The sequence below is a fragment of the Acanthopagrus latus genome, chromosome 20, assembly GCF_904848185.1.
Source record: "Acanthopagrus latus isolate v.2019 chromosome 20, fAcaLat1.1, whole genome shotgun sequence".
In the NCBI taxonomy this organism is placed as follows: Eukaryota; Metazoa; Chordata; class Actinopteri; order Spariformes; family Sparidae; genus Acanthopagrus; species Acanthopagrus latus.
The window spans coordinates 9356226-9383164 of record NC_051058.1 but is presented as its reverse complement, the minus strand read 5'-3'; the positions used below and the strand labels follow the sequence as shown (position 1 = coordinate 9383164).

The 26939-nt window shown below is 41.6% G+C and overlaps 2 protein-coding genes and 2 long non-coding RNA genes across 6 annotated transcripts in view; 1 reads left to right on the top strand and 3 right to left on the bottom strand.

Annotated features, from left to right (window-relative positions):
• mpp2b (membrane protein, palmitoylated 2b (MAGUK p55 subfamily member 2)) overlaps positions 1-15243 on the top strand; it is a 45868-nt gene extending 30625 nt beyond the window's left edge. For 2 of the 3 annotated variants that reach the window (XM_037081734.1, XM_037081732.1), the window contains 10 exons: positions 5145-5297; positions 5560-5715; positions 6333-6560; positions 9500-9631; positions 9734-9836; positions 10863-10931; positions 11023-11184; positions 11493-11695; positions 12090-12218; positions 13738-15139. In XM_037081734.1, coding sequence (XP_036937629.1) covers positions 5145-5297; positions 5560-5715; positions 6333-6560; positions 9500-9631; positions 9734-9836; positions 10863-10931; positions 11023-11184; positions 11493-11695; positions 12090-12218; positions 13738-13914 — 1512 coding nt within the window. In that variant the 3' untranslated portion in view covers positions 13915-15139. Of the gene's footprint in view, positions 1-5144; positions 5298-5559; positions 5716-6332; positions 6561-9499; positions 9632-9733; positions 9837-10862; positions 10932-11022; positions 11185-11492; positions 11696-12089; positions 12219-13737 lie in introns of all 3 variants that reach the window. The other variant, XM_037081733.1, reaches the window with a different exon arrangement.
• Positions 15244-15385: 142 nt separating this feature from the next.
• LOC119009968 lies at positions 15386-17936 on the bottom strand. Its single transcript, XR_005071858.1, has 4 exons — positions 17836-17936; positions 17100-17159; positions 16770-16998; positions 15386-15568 (listed from the first exon to the last, which is right to left on the bottom strand). It is a non-coding gene; the product is annotated as an uncharacterized LOC119009968 (long non-coding RNA).
• Positions 17937-18789: 853 nt separating this feature from the next.
• LOC119010414 lies at positions 18790-20723 on the bottom strand. The gene is made up of 4 exons (XR_005071964.1): positions 20562-20723; positions 20138-20192; positions 19803-20049; positions 18790-19671 (listed from the first exon to the last, which is right to left on the bottom strand). It is a non-coding gene; the product is annotated as an uncharacterized LOC119010414 (long non-coding RNA).
• A 479-nt stretch (positions 20724-21202) lies between these two features.
• On the bottom strand, positions 21203-25993 carry abi3b (ABI family, member 3b). The gene is made up of 5 exons (XM_037082548.1): positions 25200-25993; positions 24419-24586; positions 24029-24211; positions 23804-23880; positions 21203-22824 (listed from the first exon to the last, which is right to left on the bottom strand). The coding sequence occupies exons 1-5, from the start codon at positions 25341-25343 to the stop codon at positions 22125-22127; spliced, it is 1272 nt and encodes a 423-aa protein (XP_036938443.1). The 5' UTR covers positions 25344-25993; the 3' UTR covers positions 21203-22124.
• Positions 25994-26939: the final 946 nt, after the last annotated feature.

Genomic DNA, 26939 nt, shown 5'->3' with positions numbered 1-26939 from the left:
GGCAGTTGGGGCTGGGTATCATTAATATCAGCATATTAGTTCTGTTTTAGATATTTCAGTAAAAATACCAATTTTTCTTTGGTATGAAAGAGATTCTGAGATAACTACTGCTGCGAATAAGACAAGGAACTTGGTGCATTATTGAAAATATCAGTTTTTACATGAAGAACTGAATCAGATGTTCTCAAAGATCTGTGATTAAAACCTGCCAACGGAGAAATGAACACCAATATTGTAATAATTTTAGCATCCAATTATTAAAAATGCTGTAGAAAGTCATTCTTCTTTTATAGGGCCGATTTAAGTCAGAACAATCAGCTATTTGTTTCAGGTCTTGCCACAACTTCTGGACTTTCACCTGAAATCTTAATCCTACAAATTCTTCAGTCATTCTAATTTAGACTCCCTTGTGTATCAGATTGCTGTTCACAATTCAGCACTGAGAAGAATGACTGAAAATTTGATCCAAAACAGAGTTCTTAGTTTCATATTGATGATGAATCTTCCAGGTCCTGATTCATCAAATTATCCCCAAACCTTGGTGCTGTTTCCACCAGATTTGACCACCGCTCTTCATCTTTTTAAACAGTTAAATCCACCCGCTATTTCCCCCTTATTTCAGTTTCTGCAGTGACATTGCCAGTGAGTGCCCACCTATGTTTAATTAAGCTGGATACCCGTGATAATGAGGCCCAAACATGCTTTATGTTTTTTAATTATACTGAAGGCTCAAAAGGTACCACAAAGGTACACTTTCTGCACGGAGCCAGGTATTAAAATACATTTCTTTTTGCAGAGGCCCTCTTAAGAAACCAATTCCAACTCTGCATGGAGAGATGTGATGTCACTGCTCAGGAGTGCAGCCTTTTGTAGAAGAGTGAAAGAGCTTAGCAGTGGCAGACGGTCTTTTCAGAGTTTCATTCCACTGCCTCGCGTGTCGAAGGCTCACTATTTGCTACCTCGCCAAGAGCGCAGTTTCACAAACCTTTTTAAACAGAACTCTTCTGTGTGTTGCAAAAGAATTCAGTAAAAACAAGCACATATTCAGTTTACATCATGCACTGAAATGTCTTTGCCTTTTCCTCTATCCTTGTCAGTAGTCATTGGTGTGGATTACTACATTTATCCTCCTAGCGCTGCACAGCGGCCAGTTGGTTTGCTCTAAGGTCGAAGCTGTTTTTTAGCCTTGAGGTTCCTGTACAGGGATGTCCAACGTGGGCTATTTCTCAGACTGAGACAGAGCCGAAGGGAACAACTGTGCACTCTCATTCAGCAATTCAGAGGCAGCTCTGTTCAGGAAATTTGGAGATGGACTATCCACAGGGAGCAGCAGGGAGTACTGCATCAAAAGCCTCCCATACTTACTTAAAAAACAGCCTCTTCTTCTCACATTCATTGCTATTTCTCTCTCTAAAGACTGATTGATGACCTCTGCAGAAAACTGCATATGTATATGTGTGTGTGTTTGTTTGTTCTTGCTGGTACCAGTGTATTGATGAGCGTTCTCATAAAAGATTAATCCACTGATGCAAGCTATGAGTAAAGATGCCTTGCTGAAGGATATGAAAAGGATTTCCAAGATAATTGTTCCTCTTGACCCCATGATAGATCTATAAACCTTTAACAAGCTATCACTTAATGTGCTGAGAGTGGAAAGGAGATACTAACAGAGGGGTGAAGGAAACAGTGCAAGCAAGGGTGCCTGCTTGTATGTGGATGGCGTAAGTGTGCTGATTATTCCCCACGCAATACAAAATGATGCAATCAGCACAACCTGCAATTCTGAAACAAATCTAAAATAATGATTAGGTCCACAATGAGCCGATATTGACAACAGGAGCCGTCATCATGTAAAAGTGCTTCATCAGTGCTCGATTATTATCAGCTATCACTGTGGTTCTGATTCAGTGCTCGGCTCTTCTGTATATCTAACCGAGCAATCAGGATTATCAGGGCATTGAGGACAGCTCCATGAGCTCACACTTCTTTTAGAGGTTTAGTTATATACCTTGTGCTTTTTTTTTTTTTTTAAACCTTGTGCTATCACACTTTCCCTGTTCAGACTGTAAATGAGTCTCCAAGGTCTTTGTAAAATCAGGCCATATGCTCGAAAACAATGAATTCTGCAAAACAGCTTGTGCAAAACAATTTAGTCACAATGTCACATGTGGTCATATCCGGACAATTACTAACCCATTTCCTCCGAGCGCTTGACATTTAACTGAAAGCGTGGAAACTGATTGCAATATCTTGCAAAAAAAGCTTTTCCTCACATGATGTAGTGCACCTTCTCTAATGTGGCATTCAGTGCTGAATTAAACTCCAACCAGCCAAAACATTACAATTCACTGACAGGTGAAGTGAATGTCATCGATCAGTTTGTCACAATGCAATGTGCTTTTGGGAAACCTTAGGCTTTGATACGCAGATCAACATCAACCTCTCATGGTAACAGTGTTTCTCAATGACAGTTCCCCCCCAGCAGGACAGTGCACCCAACCGCACAGCAAAAACTGCTCAGGAGTGGCCCAAGAAACAAGACAAAGTCCTCAAGGTATCTTGTCAGATCAAGTGAGGTGGTATCTTTCAGTGTATTGAGTTGCGCACTGAGCCTTTAATGGCTCATGAATTCAAGCATTCATATCAAAGATAAGGACTATAATATTTTGTGTCTGTATCTATGTATCTAACTAATCTGTTACCATTATCAGCCTCTATTTATGACCAGTGGAGGCGCTTTCCACTGAGCTATAGTGGTAGGTGAGGGTGCGTTACATTTTCACAGAAAAAAAAAGACTATCGCTCTAAAGCAAATATTATTATAAATATCACATGGAGATGAAAAGTATAAAGATAACTCTGCTTTGTCATTTGCTTTTTGCCTTGAGAGCAGCAGTGATGGGATGTCTAAGTGGAGAGGAATGATTGTGTCTTTTTTAGTGCTTGGCAGAGTAATTGTGAAATAATTAGCTTCAACGTTGGGCTGAACATGAAAAACTGATAATGTAAAATGCACAATACAGTAAGACTGTCCAAAAATGTAAGCATTTTGACAGACAGACAGTGTTGTGTGTCAGCGGAGCAGTTATATAGCACTGTGGCCATGCTGACATTTTGTTCAAGTCACGGGCGCATAATTCTGCCAAAACACCAAAGTCCTGCTGCCGAATCACTGACCAGGGCAGGAGAGTGTGTGTGTGTGTGTGTGTGTGCGTGCATGCATGCGTGCATGTGTGCTGCAGTATAATAATTTGTGTGCGGGTCTGTGTACATGCAGACATTTGTGCATATCTCTATCTATTAGTGTGTGTATACGTGCACCATATCCTGTCCCTCGGCAGGGAGTCTTCCTCTCCTCCTCAGCAAACAAACAACGTGGCTGCCAGAACAGTCCCGCCAGAGAAATCCTCTGTGGGATTGCCTGACAATGTGAATCTTTAGATACAAAAGTGCTTGGTGTACAGTTACAAGCAGAGCAACTGTAAATGTTTTATTGTGCGAGTTTGATACACATAGAAGCATTTGAAAGGGTTTATACAGTGTCAGTTTTTCTTAACTTGCATGTAATTTGCTTTTAGTTAGTTTAAATCCATAGTATATAACTTCTGCCACCAGAGTTCCCTCATTCAAAATAATGAAAACAAGAGACATAGTTTGATGATGTCAGGAAGCAGCATGGGATCATAGGAGCTGTTGTCGTCATTGTTAACAAACACCATTGCGAATAAAAATCTCTGAAACGTGAAACAAACTTAGTCCGCTAGCTTTATGAAGTAGGCTAAGAAAAGAAAATGGCAGAGAGCTGCATAAAAGAAACACAGCTGCCACCATTATAAACATGCATCTTGGGTTCACCTAACTGATTAACTGATTAGATAACTGGATCAATAAGAAGATAAGAATGGGAATAGTGAGGTGGTTCATTGACCAACATCAGTTTGTCTTTTTAATTTCTCCCACGTCACAACTCCCACTGATCATATCCTGAAGAATTGGCCAGCTGTAGAGCTGGAAATAAATAAGAGTAAGCACATCACCAGAGTAACTGCGAACTGCTGCTAGCTGTAGCTGCCGCTAGCTTTGGTCTGGACTGGGAGCTCAGAGCAATATAGGAGTGTTGGTGTTTGCATTGTTAGCACAGGAGCTTTAGAGCCAGGGCTAGCTGGTTAGCATTTATTTATAATCTGTCAACATTTTTAAATGGTCTCAACTGAAATTCTTACATATTGCACCTTTTAAGCTAACTTTTGATGCGACACTGACACTTTGGATTGATGGTGGAGGGGCTCCTAGATCATAATGTTACAATGATAGAGGGCTTCGATCTCAGTGACCATCAGTGTGCCATCAATGATGGACAATGGCATTGTCTAGCAGCTAAACCCTAACACAGTGTGACTCAAACTCTAACATCACCATGTCTCTGAACAGTTGGTAAAATTATAGATTTTTCTATGTTTATTTTTTTGGGAACAATTGGACTAACATGAGTTCATAACTCAAGTATTTAACAATGGTCTTGTTGTTTCTGGACATCTACATATTATATATATTTAATTTCCATTATATATCAGTATAGAAATCCATCAACATTTAGTTGAATAATTTAATACAATTCTGATATTTTTTAACAAAAATACAAAGAAAAACATTCCAAACCAAAATCCAGATGCGATAATTTATTCATTATTCATTTTATATCTATGAACCTGGGCCAGAGGTGTGAAAGCCATGTCAGTTAAACACTGAATCCTGTGTCCTTGGCAGCAGAGAAGGAGAAAGTGAGAATAAATGCAACCTGAAATATTGATGTTCCACAGCAACACACTGAAAACAGCCACAGGGCACAAGACTTGACTCAAGTTTGTGCTTATTTTTCTTGATTTTTATCTTATTCAGTGAAGATTTATCAGTATAGGCTGTTTTTCTCAGCAGGGTGTTGGTTTGAGGTCGCTGCTTTACTTTGCTATTGCTATTATGTCCTTTTCGGTATTACTGAATAACAACAAACAGTCCTGCAGAAGTCAGAAAACATTTCATTATACCATGCTTTAGCTGCTCACTGAGAGGGAGCAGAGGAACTAAATGTTATGAATCCCCTTCCCGGAGACTGGACTGGTTTTTGTATTCATTAAATTCCCCAGGCTCACGAGCAGTTTGAGGAGCCCAAGCTCGAGGCGGTGAGGGAGAACAACATGGAGCTGGTTCAGGATATCCTCAAGGAGCTTAGCCCGCTTGCACACAGGAGCCAGGCGGCCGACGAGCTGGTCCGCATCCTGAAGGAGCCTCACTTCCAGGTTTGAGTGATAGGACTGGCTCTTATTAACAGGCACTCGGGCTAAACCTTTGATTACTTTTCAAAGTGATGTTCGTGCTTAATGATGCATGTGTTGCTAATATGGATTAAAATTGATTTGGAGCTACAGTTTTTTATGTATTACAGCCTATGCAGTGTCCGACAAGAGCTCTCACTTGTCTAATATAGCATGAATCTATTATGTTACAAGCTCCTGATGTGGAAAAAACATGTCTTTGCATAATCTGCTGTTCTACTCACAGTCCCTCCTGGAGACCCACGATTCTGTGGCGTCCAAAAACTACGAGACTCCTCCCCCAAGTCCCTGTTCCTTCATGGACGCAGCCCTCAACAACCAGCCCGTCCCCCCAGACGCAGTCAGGATGGTGGGCATCCGGAAGGTGTCTGGCGAGCATCTGGTGAGTCCGCCGTTGTAATCACGGGGGCAGGATAGAGCCTTCTTGCAAATTATAAAGAGATAAAGCTCCCCAGTAAATGGTATGATTTGTGTTTTGGCTGCACGTGCACTCAGGATAATGAGCTCTTTTTGTAGCATTGTTAAAAAGTCGAGTCAGATTTATGCTGCTGTGTAGCACAAAAAAGGCACTTTATCTGCAGCAGGTTGACGTTATGTTGAGGACTAAGGACTCTGTTAGAACATTATTACATTGTTGTCTCACTTTCTACCCACAACCGCAGCCAACTGTCTGTCATTTCAGACATTCATTTTGCATATAGTAAGTTCTCAGTGCCAAGGTGAGGAAGCATAATTTGATCCTAACTGGGAAAGATGACAACAGCAACTTATCACCTGTGTTTATTAATCTAAATATCTTCTGAACGGAGCAGTAGGATGTTCCATTTGGCACTCAGCCATGGCGTTTGCTGCTTGTTCAAAAACACTCAACCTCACCCCCTCCTACTTGTGCAGCTATGTAATAGAGGACATTGCGAGACCATTAATAAAAGTTAGCCTGTATTTGTTTCGAGCAGCCCACTTGATTATTACATTTTTGGCCTGTGGCTGTTTGTGTAGGGAGTGACGTTTCGAGTGGAGAGCGGCGAGCTAGTGATTGCCAGGATCCTCCACGGCGGCATGATCGACCAGCAAGGTCTGCTCCATGTGGGCGACATCATCAAGGAGGTGAATGGCAAGGAGGTGGGCAACGACCCCAAAGTGCTCCAGGAGATGCTGAAGGAGGCGAGTGGCAGCGTGGTGCTGAAGATCCTGCCCAGCTACCAGGAGCCACATACAGCGAGACAGGTCAGCTGAGGGCGCAGGCAACAGCCACAAATCACAATGCTATTGATCTTCTGATGGTGAAGTCACTTTGGGTCTGGCTGATCGTGCTTTGGTTACAACTGATCCAGTTTTTGTAAAGCATTTTTAACTTCCATGCACTGCCCCCTTTGAAGCATTGAGTCTAGCCAGTCTGATGCTGAAGACCTCCTGACACTTTGATTTACTTTCTGAATCCTTAAACTTTCTTATTACCTCGGGATATCTGTGTCAGATCCGTTCATGAGAGTGGCTACGCACAGCTCAAATGTGTGCTTGTTCTGGAGTTTTACTGCAACTCCTGGTGGTTAAAACATCACGCTATCTCCTTCCTTTCAAATGACCTATTCAAACTTTATATAAAAAGTTGTGTAAGTTTGAAAGGATACTGTTGTTTCCATCAGTAATGTAAGTACCACTCACCGTCCTCCCTTGTACGCCATGCCAAGAATCATATATCTAATTCTACAGCGGGACTGTAGATGACATTGACTACTTGGCTATAATAACTGCATTACAGTTTTGTCACTTATCCAAATGCAGAGTCATTTTCTGCTTCATACATTATAGATAAATGATTAAAGTCCTTGTCCTTGCCCTTGTTTGATCACGTCCTTCCCTCCCATGGTTGTAAAGTTCACATCAAAAATACAATTTGAGTTGGTGGATATCAAATATTTGTAGGAAATTAATCAAGAAAGTGTTGTATAATAGCCGACTCTTAGAAAAACTCTTAGAGGGAAACATTCTTCTAAGTGTAGTCGTAGCTCTCCTTGGGTTATACTAACAATGAACACTAGCTTTCTCAGGAGGCTAATCACTGAAAATGTGACCCAGTTTAGAGTAAAGGGACATAAAAGGGTTATCTTCTATGATGATGTATTGCCAATAGGATGTGAGGATCAAGCACATCAGACGATGCAGTGTGCAGCTAGAGATGTGTTGGAAACGTGTCTCTGTGACTGATTGGTCTCAGCAGCAGAGGACAGGAACACCAGAGCTCGAAGAAGCCATGCCTAATTAATTCCTTATACCAGACCAAAATGTATGAGAACATAATGTACAAGAAAATGATGTGGAGAGGGTTTATGTGCTGGGATTATTAGCATCGGCATAAAATGTTATTTGAAGCATATTGTAGCTGTTTGGTGAAAAATTGTATTCCCAAAATTAGAGAAACTGAAATATTGTAACGGATGAAGAATTCATTTTCAGCCACACTGATATCGGTTCTTCAGGGCACCGCTTTGTCCTGACTGCAACATCTCTTCACTGTAGGATGGATTGTTATTTTGTACAGATATCCCAGAGGATGTCTCCTACTGACTTTTATGATCCTCTAAATTTTCCTCCGGCTCAGTTGACATTTGAGGTTTTGAGTGAAAACTATTTGATGGATTGCCATTAAATGTGGACATTTATTCCAAATAGTTGATTTATGACAAAATGCTAAGCTAAGATCATGAGGAGGGTGAACAATGCTAACAGGCTGAGGTGGTATAACCTAGCGTTATCATTAACTCAAAGCCTCACAGATTCTCTTGTCACTCTTTTCACTCTGACTTTGTTACATCACACTACACCACCATATCACACATTTGCATCATTTATGCCCAGCAGCCAGTTTGGCATGTAAGAATTGATTTAGCTCAGCTTCTCTGTTGTCGTTAATGGTGCTGGCTCAGGCGTGTGTGGGCTGACCAATCAGAAGAGACTAGTTATTCAGGAGGAGGGGCCTTAAAGAGACAGGAGCTAAAACAGAGCGGCTCAGACAGAGGGGGAATACAGAGCTGCAACACTGGACAGTATGAGAAAACTGATGTGTTTTTTGATCATTAAAGCATGTAAACCTGTTCCAGTAGTAATACAAAATAAAATCATGAACCTGAACCTGCAAGCAGTTTATTGGTGCAGTACCACAGCCTGTCTGGCAGAAATGCTCTAAGATTACTTTCATGTAAGAAAACACCCTCCCATTTCTTAGGCCTATTCACTGGAAAGGTTTGTTGAGTGTCATGGCTCTTTCAAACATTTCAAAGGACGCCAGCTTTTCTGTAAGAACACATTTCTTCAGTATGTCGTCGGAAGACCTTCACTTTGTGAAACCCGGAGTGTTAGGTTTTCCTCTTTTGTGGTATCAGCTCCCAATATCAAAGCGCCTACTTGAACACATAATTGCGGCCGCCTGTCACAGATATTAAAGAGTGATTTGGCCGTGCTTGCGCTGTAAAGAGCTGTGGAGGTGGATGCTGGACAGCGTGAGGAGTTGCAATTATCAGAGTTGTTCCCAAAGGTTCTCTCTGAATGTAATCCAGCTGTCTGTGCTTCACGCCTCAAGCTCGGTCATCACTTGGTGACTAAACTCAGTTGACAGCTCCCTTTGGCCAGTTGAGATTGTCAGAGTGTGTGTTTTTAAGTGTGTGTGTCCTTACAGGGGAACAACACTCACACTCATACACATGCACACACACACACACACACAATGCAGTACAGTAAGGGCTGGCAGCCTTTTCATGCATCAGTTCAGTACGAGGGAAGGCGTCAAGTGCAGGGGGAGGGGGGATCGTTGCCATGACTACAGATTTTGGCTCTCTCTCTCTCTCTCTCTCTCTCTCTCTCTTTATTTCTGTCTCTCTGTATGACTGTCTGTCTGTCTCTCAGACTCCTTGTCCTGTCGGTGGGGGTTGGGATACAGGGTTTGGTTATAAGCTGAGACCTGTAGCCTTGAGATGTAGGAAAAGTGGGCTGAGAGATGGAGAAGTGTATTTCATAGTGATGGACACTCACCACAGATCATGTTCATACACCACATCAGAAGCAGCATAGGTTCATATTGTATTCCCAGCCTCAATTGGCTGTATTTTTCCTGTGTGTTTTGACATCCATTGCAGCAATTTTACTGACTCTTTTCTTTATCCGTTTAGGCCTTTGTCAAGTGTCACTTTGACTATGACCCGTCTCATGATAACCTGATTCCCTGTAAGGAAGCGGGGCTTAGCTTCAACAGTGGAGACATCCTACAGATTTTCAACCAGGAGGACCTCAACTGGTGGCAGGTCAGCACCGCCCCAAGAATATTTAAACAGAGAGATGTTAAACATGGATTGCTCAATGTTAGAACGAAAAGATTTTGTATGTACGTGTGTTTCCCCTCGCAGGCCTGTCATATCGAGGGGGGCAGCGCGGGTCTAATCCCGAGCCAGCTACTCGAGGAGAAGAGGAAAGCGTTTGTGAAGAGAGATCTGGAGCTTGCCACCACAGGTACGCCTCTCAGCAGCACGCAGTAGAGCAGAGAGCCACTTCTCATTATGCAGATTCGAAAGCGGGCTTCTCGCCGCACAAACACACCGGAAACAAAGACAACATCTGTTCCTCTCGGTATCATACAAGCATTTCATCCTGCGCCGGGGCCGCCCAGCCTCCTCGTGCCTCGCCAGTCTGCATGCTTCGTCAGTCAGCACTGGAGAACTGGTAATGAGCATCAGCCGAGACTTAGGCAGGCCCCGATCCAATCTGCTGGTTATTAAGCTACAGCATCTGACATTCACAAACAGCCCTCAGGAGTGCTGATACGACCCCTGTAAATACAAGCAAGGCTGATCAATAATCATCTCTGTGAGAGTGAAAAGAAGAAAAGCTCCTTTAGATTTATCCGAGTCCTCAACAGCCAGGTGGTGAGTCACAGCCGGCTGCGTGCCCTTCACTTGTGGAGGGGAGGAAGATGACAGCCCAACTGTACTGCCCTTGGAGCCCGGGAAGGACACATCTGTGTGTTAGCTCGTTTTCCATGCATTGTCCCGACTGAGAGGACGTTTTAAATACAAAATCTGAACAGGTCTTTTTTGGATGGTTTAATCAAATCATAAATTAGGGAAATTACGTCATTATTAGCACACAATAAAGCTGCAACTCAACTGTTCACAGTATTTCTTGTCACAGCTTGATGTGTTCTGAAATGAGGCGTTTGCTTCCATGCATGTCTCGGCTCAGGAGACATTTTCCCTCTGTGGTTAAATAATCTGCCATATTGAACAGACGCTCAGCAGATCGCCAAGTCACAGGTGTCCTCTGGCAGCAGACAGCGGACTAATCAATGTTAGTGCACAGTGCCATCTAGTGGAGCTGTCTCCCCTTAACCTTCTCGGACTTCGGATTTATGACCCAGCAGTGCTTTCAAAGACATTTCACCTTGATAGTGCATCATTTTAACAGGGGATTTGTCGAAGTGGCGGGCAGAGACAAGTACCAAAGTTGGAGGTATGATCGTGTTTTGTGTGTCTGTCTCAGGTCCTCTATGCGCTGGGATGGGTGGTAAGAAGAAAAAAAAGATGATGTACTTAACGACCAAGAATGCAGGTACTTGCACAGTTTCTGTCTTGCATAAATTGGACTTGTTTGTTGTTTTATGTGTTTATTTATTGTGTTCTTCCCCCCCGATTCTGAATAGAATTTGACCGCCACGAGCTGCGGATATATGAAGAGGTTGCCAAGGTCCCGCCCTTCAGGAGGAAGACGCTGGTTCTGATTGGTGCGCAGGGGGTCGGCCGTCGCAGTCTGAAAAACAAGCTGCTGGTGTCGGATCCCCAGCGGTACGGCACCACCATCCCCTGTGAGTGCAGCCATCGATCATCACTGTGAAACCACATGTAGTGATACACAATCTGTCATTTAGCAGCGTGCAACACATTCGTCTTTTATTGTTGTGGTGTTTGATGAATCTGCATACTTCTTTCTTTGTCCTTATGATCGGAAATCTCCTGGGGCCCAATCAATATGATCTATGGTGCATGGTCTAAACCACAAGGCACAAGCGCATTTAAGTCCAGCTCCCTTTTGCTAGTTAAACAGTGGATTATCTGGGTGTAAAGTAAGGCTTATGGTGCAAAGAGATTATACATGCCTCTGTTTATCCTTCAGTCACCTCCAGAAAACCAAAAGTGGACGAGAGGGATGGCCAGATGTACTCCTTTATGACCCGCAGCGAAATGGAGTGCGACATTAAAAATGGCCGTTTCCTGGAGCACGGCGAGTATGACGGGAACCTTTACGGCACCAAGATCAACTCCATACACGAGGTGATAGAAACAGCAAAGATCTGCATCCTGGACGTCAACCCACAGGTACAAGAAGCTCCACATATGTACTCTCTCCTTCTTTATGTCTTGCTTCTGTTCCTCTCCCATCTAAACCTCCATCCATTTTTTTTGTTCTGCAGTGTATTCAAACAAATTATGTACAGCTTGTTGCTACTGAAGTGTTTTCAGGCTGAGCACATCATCAATATATTAACAAAAAGGATCTCTTAACGATCAGCATTACTCGCTGGAAACACTCAGCTAATCTTATTTACGCACATTAGCTTGATGAATGTGTTGGATGAAGATGCTGCAGTTTGTGTTGTAATCACATTCTCAGCCTTATAATTGCACGTTAGTCTCAGCTATTCCCATTGCTCGCTGTGCATCGATGCAGTGATTGTAAAAATGCCTCACTTAAATTTGGTTCTCTCCAAAGGCTCTCAAAGTCCTGCGGACGTCAGAGTTCCTGCCCTACGTAGTGTTCATCGAAGCTCCAGATTTTGAGGTTCTCAAAGCTATGAACAGGTCAGCGATTGAGTCAGGAGTGGTTACAAAACAGTTAACGGTGAGTGTGTGTGTTCTTTCATTTGTTATCTCCTGTGACAAATAAGCTCCTACATAAACACAGTCTTCTACCAAAGTTGGATTTCACTGTAGAGAGTGCTGCAGCTTCACTGATTTTAATTTTAGGATGAAATAAACCTAATCGTGTTCCCGTCATGCATAAACACAAACACTTATTCTCTTGAAATCGTTATTGTTGTAGTGTTTTATTGTTCTGAAAATGTATTGATGTTGATGTTGATCGTGTTGTTTTACAGTGAATACATATTATCTTTAATTGTTTTCTTTTATACTGTAGTCTTAATTTTCTTCATAGAGATGTTGTCAATTAGCTTATCGCTCACTCTGGTACAGCCCCTCTTTTCACCAAATTAGGTCTGGTTCTTGAACCTGTTTCTTTAAAGATCCTTGAAACCTTGGTGCTATCTAGCAAACCAGCCCCCATTTCTGATTTTGAGTTGAACCATTGTGATCAAGGATTTGTCATCAACAGAGGCCGTTTCACAATGACATGTTCAATATGACGTAAGTTTGCAATTCAGGACAAGGAAAACGTTCTACTATTGTTTTTCTTAGAGTTGGTCCAAATGCTCCAAATACTTTCAAAATGTTACCAAAACGGCTCCATGTCTTCTTGCAATCCATTTGTGTTTTTAACATCTCTATTACTGATAGTTGTTTATTGAGTTTATTGTTACTACATCCAGTAGTTTTCTACTGTAGCTCTAGAAACTATAAAAAGGTTACATGTTGTGCCCTGGATAGATCACTGAAATGCATCTCAAGAAACCTCAATGACAATATGAACATGCACAAAATATCCAAGTTACCCCTGAAAAGACAATATTCCTGCTAAGCTGTTCAAATGGCTAATAAAAACAAACATTCTACTAATATTACTGTTTACATGCATGGTCCAGTTAACAAACACAGCTCCCCGCTCTAATTTGTTTGACCACCTTCTTTTAAAAGTTGGCATTGTGATATTTGTGCATTTCAAAAAAATCCTGTTGATTTCCAAGTACTTCATAATGTTTAAAATGAGGTACCAGAAATATGGCTTTTCTGCGTGCATCTCGACCCAGGCCTTGCAAATGGTTGGCCAAGCAACGCTCAAGAGGCTGTGTGTCCTAAACTGTGATAGGAGCCCTAACTGAGGCACATATTCCAAATGAATGCTCCTAAAAATTGTATGATATCAGCATATCACGTCCTTATTAGAATATGAGCTTATTTAAATCAGATTATATTGTTTATATGACATTTGGAACAGAGTGGAAACGATTGTGCTTGTAAATGGGATCATTATAATATTAATTGGAATGCCTAATGTGCTTAATTTACTCAGCACAGAGGGATGCAAACAAGAAAGTTTCATCTCTATCATTTAAATGTGTAAACTAATTTCAGCTGCGGATCAGTTTCACTGTTTACACTGATCCTCCCTCAAAGTAATTGCTGCTGCTCATTTGATTTTATTTTCTCCTGACGTTCTCGCTCTCCTGCTCCGCTCCCTCCAGGACTCTGAACTAAAGAGGACAGTGGACGAGAGCGAGCGCATTAAGCGAGCGTACGGACATTACTTTGACCTCTGCATCGTAAACGACGGCCTGGAAGCGGCGTTCCGGAGTCTACGGTTGGCGCTGGATAAACTGTCAACGGAGCAGCAGTGGGTGCCTGTCAGCTGGGTCTTCTGAGAGTCACCGATGGGCTTACCAGCAAGGTGCCAGGGCCTCAGGGTCGAAGGGCGGAGGACGATTAAGCTCCAGAGGGTGGGGGCCATCTCCACGGACTCACGGGTGGTGGAGGGCCAAAGTGTCATGAATCAGTGCAAATGACCAGCCTCATGTAGAGCGTTTTTGTACAAACTTAGTGTTCCTCTGTTGAGCCTAATGTCAAGTTGTATTTTTATTTGTCGGAATCTGAATAATTTAATTGCTATTCGTTGAAAAGGATTTAGAGTTGATTATGAGGTTTAGTGCAATAGTGTGAGTGAGTCATTAATGTGGAAATAGACTTAGAGTAAAGAAGATGTTTTGAAGATTACAGTGCTCTGTCGAAAGGTTTTCGTTGAACTTTTTAGCCTTTCCTACTTTACGTAGTGTACTGTTTACATTGGATCGGTAGGACAGATTGGTTGAAGAAAGATAGATACCAAATGTCATATTTGTATCAAATCCTCTATATTTTACCACTTGATCATACGGTCTGATTGTATGTGTTCGGAAATGTGCTTCATCTCGTCTGTCACCACTAATTTGATAAATGAACAGCAATAGATGATGTAAAACAAAAAAATAGACATGCAATACATGTACTCACACACTCACTGATATATATAACACAATGGAGGCAGTGGGAAACTCTTTTATTGAGACATTTTGCATTAATCTTAAAGTCTCAACTTGTTTTTGTCTCCTTTTCAGTGTTGATTACATTGTGCATTTGTCGTCTTCTGCTGGTAAAGCGTCCGGCTACAGAGAGAGGGATCAGGCGATTGGATCAAAGCGTCCGACTGCTGCCTGCTCGATTCGGTTGGAGTTGTTTTTGTAGCACTGAGAACACTTAAACCCTCAAAGGGAAAAAAAACAAATGACTAAAAATGAAGAAGTAGCCTACAGTATGCACTGATTGTATAATGAAGGCAAACATATTCTTTCACAATACAGGCTGGGCAATTGATGGAAACATTTTTTTGTTGTTCTTTTCAGTGTACAAACAGTAAGATATTTATCAGTGGCTTCAAATTCATACTTACTTTTGCCTTAACATGGTTCAAAAGCCAAGGAATCACTCTATCACTGTTCCGTCTTAGACAATAGAAAAAAAAATAATACTGGCAACTTATTTACTATTTATTTTATTTTTCCCTCAAACTTGTAAGTACTATATTGTAATAAAGAGTATATAGTATAACATAGAGAACAATCTGGTGCTTGATGATTCTGCTGGTGTGTAGATGCAGTCGGACAACTACACTGTAGTTTTGATGTTCATATAAAAATGTATTAAAATGTTGAGAGTAATGCTTCACTGTCTCTACGGTTAATAATAATAACGCTAATTATTCTAAGTCAAGATCAAAATATCACATGAAATAAATTACTACTATTCTTCAAAACACACGGAAACAACACAAACGTTTGTCGTCGGTTACAACAGAGTTTAGCTGCTGGATGTCTGGCGTGACCTCTGTGGGTGGTTATGGGTGCTCGGTGAGGACGGTGCGGTTGGCTGCGAGGCTCCTGCGGGTGTCGTCCAGTGATGAAGCGCCAGAGGCAGCGTTATAGGGTACATCTCGTAGGCAGGTGGCGGGCCCCCCGGCCATACGCTTGTCAGCTTGGGGTCAAACTGCGTGAAAGTGAAGCTAAGTTATGCTCCAGTTTATTTTAAAATTGTAACCCATTGTTCTATCCTTGGCATTTCAAATAATATGATGTTGATATGAGTCTACAGCTCTACATGAACTAACACAGAACATGTTTCAGTGTTCAGGAAATAGCTTGACATTTTGTGAAAAACCCTGTTGACCCTCATCCTGAGTAACTGGTTAGCCTAGCCGACAGAAAAAGAAAAAAAAAAGGCTAGGCCATCTGGTGGTGTCAGCTAGATGCCAAGAAGTTACTGTACCCAGTCAGACAAATAACCCTGAGTAAAACCACAAAATGGTATCAACACGTTTTCACTTCTTACTTTGAATTGGGCACTAAAAATAAAATAAAATAAAATTAACATGTTATTAATGAACTTTAGTGGTGCTTGGAACCAGATTTTGTCACATTAGGACAGAGCCAAGCTAAGTTAACTGACGGCAAGCTTGAAGTTGGTATCAGTCTTTCTTATTTTACAAGTCGAACAAGAGCGCAAATTGTATGAAAGCCCATTCAGCAAACGTGGTGGGGAGAAACTGTTTCAAGTCATTATGAGAAACTATTGATATCACGAGCAAGTATCTTCCCCTGTAGGGGGAAAAAAAAGACCTTGAATTAAAAAATAATGACTTTGTGCTCCACAGTAATGATAATCCTTCTCAAAATAATAACATACAGAGCTGGAGGAATGACTTATTATCTTAAACTGATGTGAAGCTTTCTGAAAATAATTAGCATGTCAAAAATAATGAGGAACTTGGAACTTTTGGCATTGTTTTGAGAAAGTTCTCATAATTTTGAGGTAATAAGTCATTAATTTTGGGTCAAGGTCATCATTTTAGAAAGATTCTCATTATACTGTAATGACTTGCATGGTCTTTTCATCACACAGGCACTTCTGTAAATAGGCATAGTTCTCAAAATGCCCAACTATTCCTCTAACAAAATTTTATTTAAGAGAAATTAAATTGGAGTTTTAGAATAGAAAGCACCATAATATGTCTCTGTCCACAACCGTCTTCTAGAAGTTCAGCTGATTTTGTGACTCGCGGACTAAAACAACAGTCAATCTCAGTAAAAGCTGCTGCTGCTTGTTAGAAATATGAACAAATGAAAGACAAATTGTTAAAATCTTTGTTTACATCTGTCTGCAGTCACAGTGTCTGTTAGGACTTACTCACCAGTGAGTACGGTGGTGGAAGATCCACAGTGCTGTACCGAGGAGGGAATCTGTCATAATGTATGCTGTCTTCTGCCTGATCATCAGGCAAAGATATTGTGTGGACCACCGAAGATGTGTTGCCATCTTCTGTTGTCTCTACGGTGACGTCATAGATGGCTCTTTTCTTTCTTGCGTGCCGATAGAGACAGAAGAGTACCACAGCTATGGTCACCGCCAAGACCGGGGATCTAGGAACACATTATCATCATTGACCTGAGACTTAATTATTTTGTGTGTCAAGTCAAAGATTCACAGAGAATTTCATTCTTGACATTATTTGTCCACTTACAAGAAAGTGAAAATGTTCCCTAGTTTAGTCATGGCTGGAATTGTCAGCCTGCCAACATTACTGTGAGGAAAGACAGAAATTAAGACACGCAATGCAGCAGGTATAACAAATACATTGTTGTGCATATGCACTTTTATGACAGTGTGACTAATCTTTGAAATGAGATGTCATTTACATCTATAATCTGTAAACCATTCTAAAATATAACATACATTTAAATATGTTAGTTATATAGTCATGTACAAGCTAGAAAAATATATACCATGTCAGATTTAATAAAGATAAAGAATAATATGCAAACTTTTCTGTATAGATATAAAGTCTTTGCACATGCAGTTATCCACAATGATCAACAAGTGGGTGTGCTGACATCACGGGATATGATAATGAGCCAGGACTGACATGTAAGGGAGCCCACTGGAACGACAGGACCCTGCAGCGTTCCACCAACAATAACACCATTTTAAGAAGGACTCAGTGATGTACGGCTAGGAAACTTAAATTGAGATATGAGCTCAAGGATTAACATAAAAGATCAGCATACTGTTTGACTTCATACCGTTGGAGTTTAACAAGTGACAGTGGACCTTCGTCCTATAAATCTCTAGCTCATCACATTACGAAGTAAAAAAAAGAAATTGAAAACACATAATTCTAACAAAGGTTACCCCGGTGTCACAGAATTAGAAGATAATTTGACTTGTTATCATTATATTGGAGTGGTTTGAGTCCTTACCTTACTGAAGAATCCAAAACATACAGAAACTGTCCTGATCTGTGGGTGGCAATCAAAGGATAATGTGTCACTTAGTACACAACGTGAAGAGCGTTTTACAGCATTATTGTCTTCTTTAAAGACACAGGACTGAGAGGTGTGTTTAGCATTATGGATGTGTCTCGTTGTACCTTGAACACGGCCATTCGGAAATCTGTTCAAAGCCACATTATGTAACTTTTTCTATCTGAAAATAATGGCTTCAAAATCATTTTGATGGAACAGTGTCCTTTAATAGCGTGGATGGTGTCTCTATCACTAAGTTCAGTGAGAGGGTTTACTTCAAGTTACACCTTTTCAACAAATAACATTGTTATGATGAGATGTGTTTGTTACAAATTATTACAGACCTTGGATTTGTATTTATCATCATGTTTATTTTTCTCCATTCAGACACCAAATCGCACAAAATGCTAATTTCTGCATGATGTTGTTTTAACTAGCACTAAGTTCCCCAAAACCCAACTCTTTGCTTTCTGAAAAAACAAAACTGGACACATTTACTTATTCAATTTTGAATTTTATTAATTTCATAATTTTATTCATGTGTATAAACAACTTTACTCTGCAAATTACACATGCTAAAAAGTAACATGTTAACAATACACGTAAACAGTGAGTGGCACAATGTAAATATTTTACCTCTTAAAGGTGCAGCATCTAACCATTCAGTAAACACATGAGATGGAAATCTGCTGAAGTTAGCATGCTAACCAGCTAACACTGGTCTGGAGGCAGCATATCATCAGAGTAACCACTACCTGCTATCTGTAGCTGCAGTTAGCTAGTTAGCTCTATCAGAAGTGCAGCTAGTGGTCTGGACTGGAACCTCAGAGTGGAATTACAAGACAGGACGGGCAGAGGCTAACTGCTATCTGCAGTAGAAATTTGAAAGTGACTACGAGGAACTTTTCGTTTTTGTTGGTTCCAGCGCCTCCTTTAGACAAAAGCGGAATGACACCAGTGGCTGCTGTTGTAAAGACCCTTGCTAGGGCGTGTCGGCGGTGCGTGCATTTGTTTTGGAAGCGAGGTGACGGAGAGATCGCTGGATGGATCGCGATGAGGTACTGTATTTATTTGTGATGTATGTGATTGGACCTGAGCACAGGCATTAATGATAACTATATAAAAACAGCAGTCTTTTCGTGGACAGTCTCGTCTGATGATCATAATTGACGTGTAACAGCAGAGAAATCATGAGACGGCCTCATTAACACAAAAACATTCCTAGTAGTGCTTTGACACAATATTTAGATGACATTAAAACTTGTATTTCTTCACCTTATATTGATAATCTGGGTTTGTTTTTTTGTTTTTTTAAACTGAAAATCTTACATACTGCACCTTTAAACCTTACTCTATGGGCTTGGATAAGAATCAAAAAGGAAGAGACCCATTGAAAAATATCAGCTGTGTAGTTGCACAAAGACTTTTAGAGAATCTGAGGATGGATTCACAAAAGTACATTTAAATTGCAACTTTTGGCCCTGATTGTGTAACCTCACCGCTGACATTATTTGTGCATTCAATTTGTTCTGACATCACATTCACAATCTTAACTCGCCGGTTCTGACAGATTCACAGAGGCGTATCTACAACCATGTGTTTTGAAATTATTTCCCAACATCATTTCACAATGTCAAAAGTGTTATTGACTCTTGGCTGGATTCCGTAGACCTGCCCTGTGACACAAGGTGCAGCGCGCTCTGGCTAGCAGTGGGTTTGGTGTGAAGGAGGAGGGAGGTGAAGGAGGTCTGTGTATGATGGTGGTGGGTCCTGATAGGATGGTGGTTCAAACTGGAAAAAAGAAGAAGAAGGGACTTAAATTCAAGATCGTCTTTAGCAGAAAAAAACAAAACAAGTCAAGTACAAGTCTAAAGTCTTCAGCATGACGTATAGTAAATGTATGCATGTGATCAGCACTGTACCCTGTATGGAGGAGGTGGGCTGACATTTCCTGAGCAGTACATGGGCGGGTCCCTGTAATTAGGTTGAAAACATGCTTGATATATATCCATTGCTTCCTCGTCCTCCCGCTCCTCCCCATATATGGGGATGATGTATACAGACTGAGGGTCGGCGGGCCTCGGGGCCCAGTCCTCTGCCTCTCTGCTCCTCCTTCCAAGATAGCAACATAAAATCCACAGGGCCAGGGCTACGCACAACGAGGGAATCCTGAAATGAAGGACGGTTAACGGTTGATCTGAAGTTTGAAAGTCTGTCACAGTCATCTTCACATGCTGAGAACAGGTGAAATACTCACACAATTGCAAGATGTAAGTCCATGCCAGCTGTATTTTCTCAAACAAGTGTCACAGCTGAGAGAAATGAGAAGGAATGAATGAAGAGAGGATCTGATTTAAAACCTGCGGTCTGTGACTGTTGTGCTGTTTGACGTGCCACTTTACGTTAAGTTTTACAATACAGTTCTACACGGAGAGTTCAAAGGTGGCTCTTTATCTTTCCATATCCTCAAATGGCACCGGCATAAACTGAATGTTTTAAGGAAGATATAATTTTAGTTGGAAAGCCTTATGTCTAATAAAGTACGTTTTCTGCTCATCGTCCTCAAGCAGAACGGAAACCTCGTCTCCATAACACTATGGTTCAAAGTTACAACTGAAATCCGAACGGTCAAAGTAAAAATAGGCCACAACGAAAGGTAAAGTAACGACACATTTCCTTACCTTGTTGTCCAGCCTCAGGCCCCACTGATCAAATGTAAAAGTTTGGATGAGCTGTCCCTTACACATTTAACAGTTCCCAAACAAGAAATAAACCTTTCCACCAAGTAAAAGTCATGTAGTGCTGGTGTACTTAGAGTGTAGACTTGCAACAGAATTTTTTATAGCTTCATTGACCTGTTTAAAGTAGCAGAACTCAGTTTACAGTCAGTTACGTAAACCACCTATCACCTCTCAGCAGCGGGCTAAAGGCCGCCGGCTGTTAAAACGACTCTTTCTGATTTAGGTGCTTTGTTTGAAAGACCAACTAACCCAATGGAAGTCAGGTTTCTGACCTTATTAACCTGCCCTAATGATGTGTTTCATATACAAGACACATCGTGGAAAAATAACCATTCAACCACATAGCCGGGCATGTCTGCTTTAGAATTGCAGGGTTTCATGTGTCACAAACCTGAGGAACCAACCTGTCAACTTGCACATATTAATAACATTTTAATGTAGAAAAAATTAATTTTTATTAAAATAATACATCTACAGCTCTTGAAGAAAGGTGCAGAATAAAAGTATCTCTTTTCCTTCCAAACATTATCTTGATGGCAATTACAATTTTTTTTTTTCTTTTTACATCAGTCAGGTCCAAAATGATTGTTTTGTTTATCTCTGTGTAAGAACTCTGACAGTTGCTCTCAGCTTCTAACAAGGTTTGTCAGCCAACAGTACAACACCGCTGGTATTACATGGTGTCTGTGTTTTGTCAGTGTCGACAGTCTTAGTTGCCAGATTGGGGTGAAAAAAACACAGAATGTGCTGTAATAGAGCAACGTTAATGTTAGCTGACGCTCGTGACGTTTGCATTAGCAATGTTAGCTACAACAAACTGGCAGCCACTAGATGGGGGCAGATGGTTCAAACAACAGCGGAGACTTATCGTGAGTACAATGGAAGGGGGAGCAACAGAATGCCACAATTAGTGACTGAATGTTGTCAATAACAACTTAAACATAAAGTTGCTGAGAATTAAGAAGTCAAGTGCGCAGATGTAGCTAACTATCTGTGTTTTGCATTCTGAGTTTCCCTACTTTGAAAAATCCAAATGTAGGTACACCCCCCCACCACCACACCCACACCCAAGCTTTGAGTCCAACAGTGGTTTTAAATAGCAGAAATATGTCATAATAAAGGGCAGAGCGCTAACCAGGAAAATAGATAAGAGCATACAGGGGAGTCCATGTTGTAGCTTGTTGCTTAGGAATGCAGCCGAGGTGTTGTCAAAACATGTTGGAGGTATCTGGACTGCAGCTGAAGGAGTCCCAGAGACAAAAATGTATAATTTGAGGCTCACATTGTACCATTGTCACAAAACCTCTCAGGGTTAAGCCGCGACACACATCCTGTTTAAAATCTTTTATTTATGCTCAACGTTGATCTCAGGCCTGAAAATATCCTCCACACTGTACACGCCTCACAGATTCATCTGAGGAAGAAAACCGTGCATGCTCACTAACCGCCAGAGACACTCTACAAGGAGTTAAAATCATCCACTAACATGAACAGTAATGTCTGTTAGTGTAGAGGTGGAGGAGGTGGTGGTGGTGGTGGAGGAGGGGGCACAGCTCCTAACCCCAATGGAGGTGGAGGAGGTGGTGGTGGCACAAAACCAGATGTGCCAGTCTGAGGTGGTGGTGGTGGAGGAGGAGGGGGCACAGCTCCTAACCCTAGTGGAGGTGGAGGAGGTGGTGGTGGCACAAAACCAGATGTGCCAGTCTGAGGTGGTGGTGGTGGAGGAGGAGGGGGCACAGCTCCTAACCCTAGTGGAGGTGGAGGAGGTGGTGGTGGCACAAAACCAGATGTGCCAGTCTGAGGTGGTGGTGGTGGTGGAGGAGGAGGAGGACCAGGGGCACCTCCCACTGCAGGAGGTGGAGGAGGTGGTGGTGGAAGTGGACTGCCTCCGGATACTAGAGGAGGCGGCGGAGGAGGAGGGCAGCCCCCCCCTACAGGGGGAGGTGGAGGCGGGTACATGCCATGTGACGGAGAGATTGCTGGCGGAGGGGGAGGTGGCGGGACACAGGTGGGTGAGGTCAAGAAGGGTGGAGGGGGGAGTCCAGTGTCCATGGAGGGAGGCGGCGGTGGTGGTGGAGAGGGCATAGTGGGGTCCAAATTGGTAGTGGGAGGAGGAGGGGGAGGCAGGCTGACGTTGGTAGGGTTGGAGATGGTTTGCAAGGTGGGGACTGAAGGTGGAGGCACAGCAATGCCAAGATGGGATCTGAACACAAGAGACAAAGAAAATAAACCTTCAGCAACAGTCATGAAGCTGTAGGGTCTTAAAGGAAAAGTTAGCCAGAAAGCCTAGCTTAGCTTAACCTAGCTTAGCTTAATGTGAAGACTAGAAACAACGGGAGCGGCTACAGTGCAGCCTGGTCTGTCCGAATGTATCAGAATCCACCTACCACCACCTCGAAACGCACTCATTAAAGGGCTAAATCTCACTTGTTTCTCGGTTATATGACCATTTTTTTGGTGTTAGAACCCGAAAACTGTGTAGCACATAATGGCCTGTAAAACCACAACATGTAGTTTCTATGCTTTCACTTTCAGTGGAGCGAGCCCGTGCTAACTGTTTCTCCCAGTTACCAGTCTTTTATGCTAGGCTATGCTAACTGGCTGCTGGTTCTATATTTACAAGACCTAGCCTACATGAGAGTGGTATCGGGTTTTTTTTGCTGTTTTTTTTTGTTTTTTTTATCTAACTTTCCTAGAATGTCAAACATTTCCTTTTCAGAAACAATGCAGGTTTTTTTAAATAAATAAAACGTTTCCATTTTATTATTCTGTCATTAGGCTAATACGGTGATTCTTCTTCTTCTTCTTCTCCCTAAACTTAAATTTGAACTATTGTTGAAAAATGCATTGTTTCTTACAAATCCATGCAAAAACTTAAGGGAAAAACAAGTTACAGTATAGCACGTTGTAATTATTGAGTTTTACCGGTCCTGTTAGGCTTATGTTGTTAGAGCTGAATTGAGTTAAGCTAGCTGTTTCCCCTTGTTTCCTTGTTTTTATGATAAGTTAGGCGAACCCTGCTGCTGGCTGTATCCTAATATACAACAGACAAACATGACAGTTGTATAAATCTCTTCAACTCTCTATTATGCCTGTGATATTGTTTTTAAAACATGATAGTGTTTGTAATCCTGATAAACATATTGCTACTGAATGGGAGAGTGAGGACTGTGTCTCCATACACAGGGATGTCGCTGGATGCAGTGCTCTGTATGCTGTCTGTTGTCCCTGCTCTCTTTCTGGGCTGCTGCTCAGTGACCTGTTGGGATAAAATGAACAAGGGACAAAAATGACCTCTGCACTGCACTCAGGGGAATGGCAATATGCTATAAATCCATAGTCCCTAATTGGAATTAACGAAAAGCGTGTGAACTCAAACTCTGTTTTTAATTTAGTGTCCGACTTACCTGAAAAAAACTGTGTCCGATGGAGTCCAAGATGGAGTACGATATCGACACTCTATTGTAGCTTTTCTCCGTCTCCTTGCCTGAGGCCGGTGGGGTCAGAGGCTTGGCACGATTCTTGGTTTTGGGGGTCGTGAAAGCACCAATCTCTCTCCGGGCTACCTTCTCGTAGTGGATAGCTGCAGCCTGGAGGAGAGAGAGTGCAACATGTCAACAGCCTCCGTCAACAATTCACGAGAACTCCATTTCCACATCACACATCTTCCCTTGAGAGAGTCTCTTTTATAGAGAACAACAACAACGAGAAAACAAATGGAGGAACCAAAGTGACCCCAAATTAACAGTACAACAGACAAGTGACCAAAAACCCGCACACCTGTTGGTGTTCCTCACCAGTGAGAGCAGGTTGACCGAGGACTCCATATCTTTGATCTGCATGGCTTGCGTGTCCAGCAGCCTCAGCAGGGTGCAGGCCAGACTGTTGATCTGGTAGGTGACACTGGCCAGCGACTGGATAGCCAAAGCTTTGGCCTCTGCAGTAGCCTTGGCCGTATCCTCTGCCTGCATAGGCGTTGTAGAAAGGCGGTGATGGAAGACATACTGAGATCTTTCACCCATAGCAAAACCACAGTACACAAATAATATTACCAATAAAAAAACAACACAGTTTTCTCTTTTAATGCATGAGCTGGCGGAGGAGACATGCATCACTGGCTTAACACTCTAACATGATTTAACAATTATTTCAACAAAAACTTCAGTTACAGCAGCTTTGATTTGACTTACTTCATAAACTGTTGTGTAGTTTAAATAATAATGCATCATATTTTTAACCCCCTTGGCATAATCTGCTTGTATCTGATATTTTATAGTAGAACTGAAATATTTACTGTAAATCAGTGACTGTATGATGAAAATATGAAACGCATGGTCACTTTTGGCAGTCCATGTCCTTCTGGGAGCGCCCCTGACTACAGGGTGTAGTGGGGAAGGAAAATAAAGTAGCAGGGAATGGAAATACTCAAGTGTAGTACAAGTACCTCAGAATTGACTTTAAGTACAACACAGTAGTAACATTCCACCATTAAATGCTTCAAATGCTTTTAATTTCTTTAAAGATCTATCATAATAAAGTCATGTCATTGTTGCGGCTGCTTTTACGAGCATTACTCACCTGTAGATAATTGTTTTCGCAGTAATCCGCCACTTGGAGGAGGTTTCTCTGGTTGTCAACTAGACCCTTCCTGGCAGCCGGCGCCTCCTGTAAAATCTGAGAAATAACTTCGGAGAACTTCTTCTGCTCCGTCAATTCTCCCATCTTGACTGGCCGACAAAAGCGCCTGTTGCTGATAAATGTCTCCCTGACGCTACCGGAGGAGAAGGATGTAGAAGAGATCTGGCAGGAGTCGGTCGGGGCGGGGAAGTGTTTGGTTTGAACGCGGAATTCCCGCAGGGTGCAGATACTCACAGGGCAGGGCTACCTGCAGACACCCGGAGACACCGGAGGACAGGTAACATCTGCCTCTGACGGTCACAGCATCTCACTGACATATGTATTATTACAGAATATGGTGGTATAAAGACACTAACACATCTAATAGAATATAAAATACGATTCCAATATAATTCCAGGTGTGTATCACATTTTATGAACGGACTTGACAGTTTTACTTGTAGTGCCTATAAAGTCCACTAGAGGTCAGTGCAGTCTAGAGAAAGTGCGTCTCACAGTCTGCGGATGTGCTGATGCTCATTAGACTCGATGAGGATGATGATGATGATGATGATGAGAGAGAACAGACAGCATTACCCAAACAGTGGAAAGTTCACTCATACGTTTTGGTATCAGTTTAAGTTCCAGCTGGGCTGGATGATGCTGGAACACTGTTATTACTAAATATTCAGTCAAGCCAAAATACATTGTATTGTTCAGGATGTCCTGTATAAACAATGGAATTCCACAACATCCTTGATTGTTTGTGTGTGTGTGTGTACCGTGGCCTCACTCCAGTTTTTGAAAGAGATTTCTTTTGGCTTATACTGTTTGTTTACAGTTGGATATAAGGTGTGTGTTCAGTGCAAGTTTTACCATGTGTAAGTTCATCAGGACACTTTTCAAGCTGTTTGGCCATCACATAATTGAGCCATGTGACAGACCCCAATAACATTTTAGGCTATATATATATATATATATATATATATATATATATATATATATATATATATATATATATATATATATATATATATATATATATATATATATATATATATATATATATAATGAATAACACGTACCTGTAAAAACATCACCTGGCTGTTGACCTGCGACCTGATTTTCTTGCAGTGATGATATTTTAAATATTTTATCTTATCTAAGATGAGAGCCGACTGAGTGACGTTCGGGAGCGGGGACATTGCAGTTCACGGTGGCACAATAAAAATCACTCAGGTCTGTTTATTTAGTCAGTTTAGGCTTTAGGCTTCAGGAGGAATGTGTCTTCATTCGTGTGTTCCAAGATGAAGAATCCTAATGATGCTGCTGATCCCCTGACTGGAGAGTACTATGACTCTGGTATATGTTGCTTTGAGAGAAATATCCCAATAACTATTAAATAGGTTGCCATGAAATTCAGGGCAGGCATGTCCACAACTTTGACACTGTGACACCCCCAAGGTCCCCTTAGAGTAAATCAACTAAGAAAATAAGATTTAAAAAAAAAAAAGAAGAAAGAAATGCATAGCCATCCGTCAATGCCCTCTCTTCCCCCTTCTTCTGGTGGTCTCTCAGGTTTATACTGGACATTTTATATTTTTATATATTTATACTGAAGCACCTTAAACATCAACACTTTTTACATTTAAATCCATGATCAAAACCATTAGCCTCTGTTTGTACTTGCTTTAACCAACT

What these genes read in the sequence shown, in the direction of transcription:
- abi3b (XM_037082548.1), bottom strand. Translation starts at nt 25,343, where the DNA reads ATGGGAGAATTGACGGAGCAGAAGAAGTTCTCCGAAGTTATTTCTCAG. An exon ending in GCGAAAACAATTATCTACAG is followed by an intron (nt 24,587 to 25,199) that starts GTGAGTAATGCT and finishes ACGCCTATGCAG; the next exon opens with GCAGAGGATACGGCCAAGGC. An exon ending in TCGGACACAGTTTTTTTCAG is followed by an intron (nt 23,881 to 24,028) that starts GTAAGTCGGACA and finishes TTATCCCAACAG; the next exon opens with GTCACTGAGCAGCAGCCCAG.